At 43.0% G+C, this 2,428-nt stretch overlaps 1 protein-coding gene across 1 annotated transcript in view; it reads left to right on the top strand.

The window, feature by feature from the left end:
- Positions 1-199: 199 nt before the first annotated feature.
- Positions 200-2,428, top strand: part of SAAL1 (serum amyloid A-like 1) — an 8,504-nt gene continuing 6,275 nt past the window's right edge. Inside the window, exons 1-2 of the mRNA XM_010021270.1 lie at positions 200-307; positions 1,632-1,715. Coding sequence (XP_010019572.1) covers positions 245-307; positions 1,632-1,715 — 147 coding nt within the window. The 5' untranslated portion in view covers positions 200-244. The remainder of the gene's footprint in view (positions 308-1,631; positions 1,716-2,428) is intronic.

Here is a 2,428-nt window from a genome sequence, read left to right as displayed (position 1 = left end):
GCGGCTGTGACCAGCTCCGTGGGGGTAAACACAACAAACAGGTTTCCTGCTTGTGTGTTTAGGTTTCGATTGTGTTTTCTAAACTGTGACTGAAGCGGTAGGTCGTTGTTAGTGTTCCACGGCGTTTCTCGGTCGTAGCCCACATGCTGCCATGCCCCGAATGCACATGCACCCCCTCCCCATTTTCTCTCAGGTCATTAGCCCCGAGAAGACGGAGCCCACCGTGAGCCCCGAGGGAATCCAGATGGAGTTGGACGAGGAGATGGAGAATGACATTTGTAAAGTGTGGGACATGTCGATGGATGAGGTAGGAGTGATGTGTAGAAGTAGATCTCGAGGGTGGTTCACAGCTGCGGGTGGCTTCTGCCCTGTGTGTTCATTCGGAGCCCTTCTGGAAGTGGGAGAAGGCACAGAATTATATGGACTCGGTCAGCTTTCTGATTTTGATGGTATTGATTATTCTCTTCTGGCTGACAGTGTGCTGTGAGTCATTATGCAGTGCAGGTGAGGTGAACTGGGATCAAGTGCGCTCATCACAAAGGTTGCTTTACAAGATACGCAAGTATGTTGTGTGCACTTTTAAACCCAGCACTAGTTTGCAGAAGCAGGCCTTCTGTTGTGTCCTAGATGCTGGGCCTCATGCTGCTGTTTGAGGATGTAAAGCAGAACTATGTTTGAATATAAAAGAAACAAGGTGGTCTGTCCCATCTTCCCTCCAGGTGTCTAATGGATCCTGTGGTGCTGTTGTTTAGGGTCAGCTGGCTTAAATGGGGCTGTGTTCACACTTGTTGATGTTCTACGGAAAATCATGGTCAGGAGTTGAATCAAAGCTCAGTGTAATTAGAAAACCTTAGCTGTAGCAGAAATTAACTCAGGTGCATAGCCTGTATCTTCAGCAGTTTGATTATAGAGATAATATTGATGCCATCTCTAAATAGGCATATTTTTCCTCTAGCAATTGTAATGCATCCTGCTGGTAAGCATAGTTTCCTCTGAATGATAAACAACCTTTTAAAGTTTAGCTAGAGACTTGTAGTGGCACTGTAACATAACTTTTTGGTATTTTTTCCCAACATTCTCAGATGCTGGAACCAATTCTCAAGTAAGAGATACATGTATATGTGTAATTATTATTTTATTTCCTAGCTCTTTGGATATTTCAAATAAATGTGGAAGATGTTTCCTTTGCTCACAAATAGAGAACTAATCTTGTGTTTTAATGTGGTAAGATGCGAAGCAGATTTACTCTTTCGTATGGTTTGATCAAATATTAATGGTGATCCCTACCCTGGTTTCTTTCTGTATGTCTGTGTCATGTCACTGTCTGAAAACATGGTATTTGCTGAATTCTGAGTTGGTGTCTCTGACCTGTTGAGACAGAGAGGAAAAGACATTAAATGTGGCTTTTTGGCCCTTTGTGTAGCAAATCACTGGCACCCTGATTCACCACAGGGGCTGGCTGGTCTTCTCTCATTGAAAAGCAAGGATTATTGGTATTAACTGTTGTGAAAGAACTGATCTCTTTTAGTGAGTTTAACATCCCATCCAGTCCTTGTGCGGCGAGAAAAGGTTTGATTTTGTGTTTGGAAAATGCAGAAGTCCATTTACTTCTTCGTTCACTTTCTCCACAGGACGTCGCTTTATTTCTTCAGGAGTTCAATGCCCCTGATATATTCATGGGAATTTTTGCCAAGTCAAAATGCCCTCGCCTTACTGTAAGTATGGGCTGTCAAAAAGCTGTCCCATATTAATAGCAGTAGTAGATAGTTCTGTACATGCATTTGCACATAGCTCCCTCCTCCTCCCACTGCGTGTTTGAATACATTAGGGGAACAAGAAGAAAATGCAAAATCAAATTTTAAAATTCTTTTTTTTGCAGTATTTTTAGTACAGTCTAATCAGTAAGTATTTCAGTGATGCTGAAGCTGGTGTATGTCATTATCATGAAGGACTAAGTTCATGAAACCTGGTTATAAGGCTTGTTGTAAGACTCCGTAAAGATTGCCCTTTTTTTTCCTCATTACTTGTTTCAAGATCACTGAACAGAACTGGTCTTGGATTTGTTTAGTCAGACCTACTGAAGTATGGTGGGTTGACCCTGGCTGGACACCAGGTGCCCACCAAAGCTGCATTATCACTCCCCTCCTCAGCTGGACAGAGGGAGAAAAGTATGGTAAAAAGGTTCATGGGTTGAGGTAAGGTCAGGGAGATCACTCTGCAGTTACTGTCACCGACAAGACAAGACTCAAGGAAATTAGTTAATTTATTATCAATCAAATCAGAGTAAGGTAATAAGAAGTAAAGCCAAATCTCAAAATACCTTCCTCCACCCTCCCTTCTTCCTGGGCTTGACTTTACTCCTGGTTTCTCTCCCTGCTCCCACCCCAAGCAGTGAAGGTGGATGCGAATAGGGGTTGCGGTCAGTTCC

This window comes from Nestor notabilis, unplaced genomic scaffold, assembly GCF_000696875.1.
Source record: "Nestor notabilis isolate BGI_N333 unplaced genomic scaffold, ASM69687v1 scaffold4419, whole genome shotgun sequence".
Lineage (NCBI taxonomy): Eukaryota > Metazoa > Chordata > Aves > Psittaciformes > Psittacidae > Nestor > Nestor notabilis.
The sequence above is the reverse complement of the archived record's forward strand: the minus strand, read 5'-3'. Positions and strand labels throughout refer to the sequence as shown.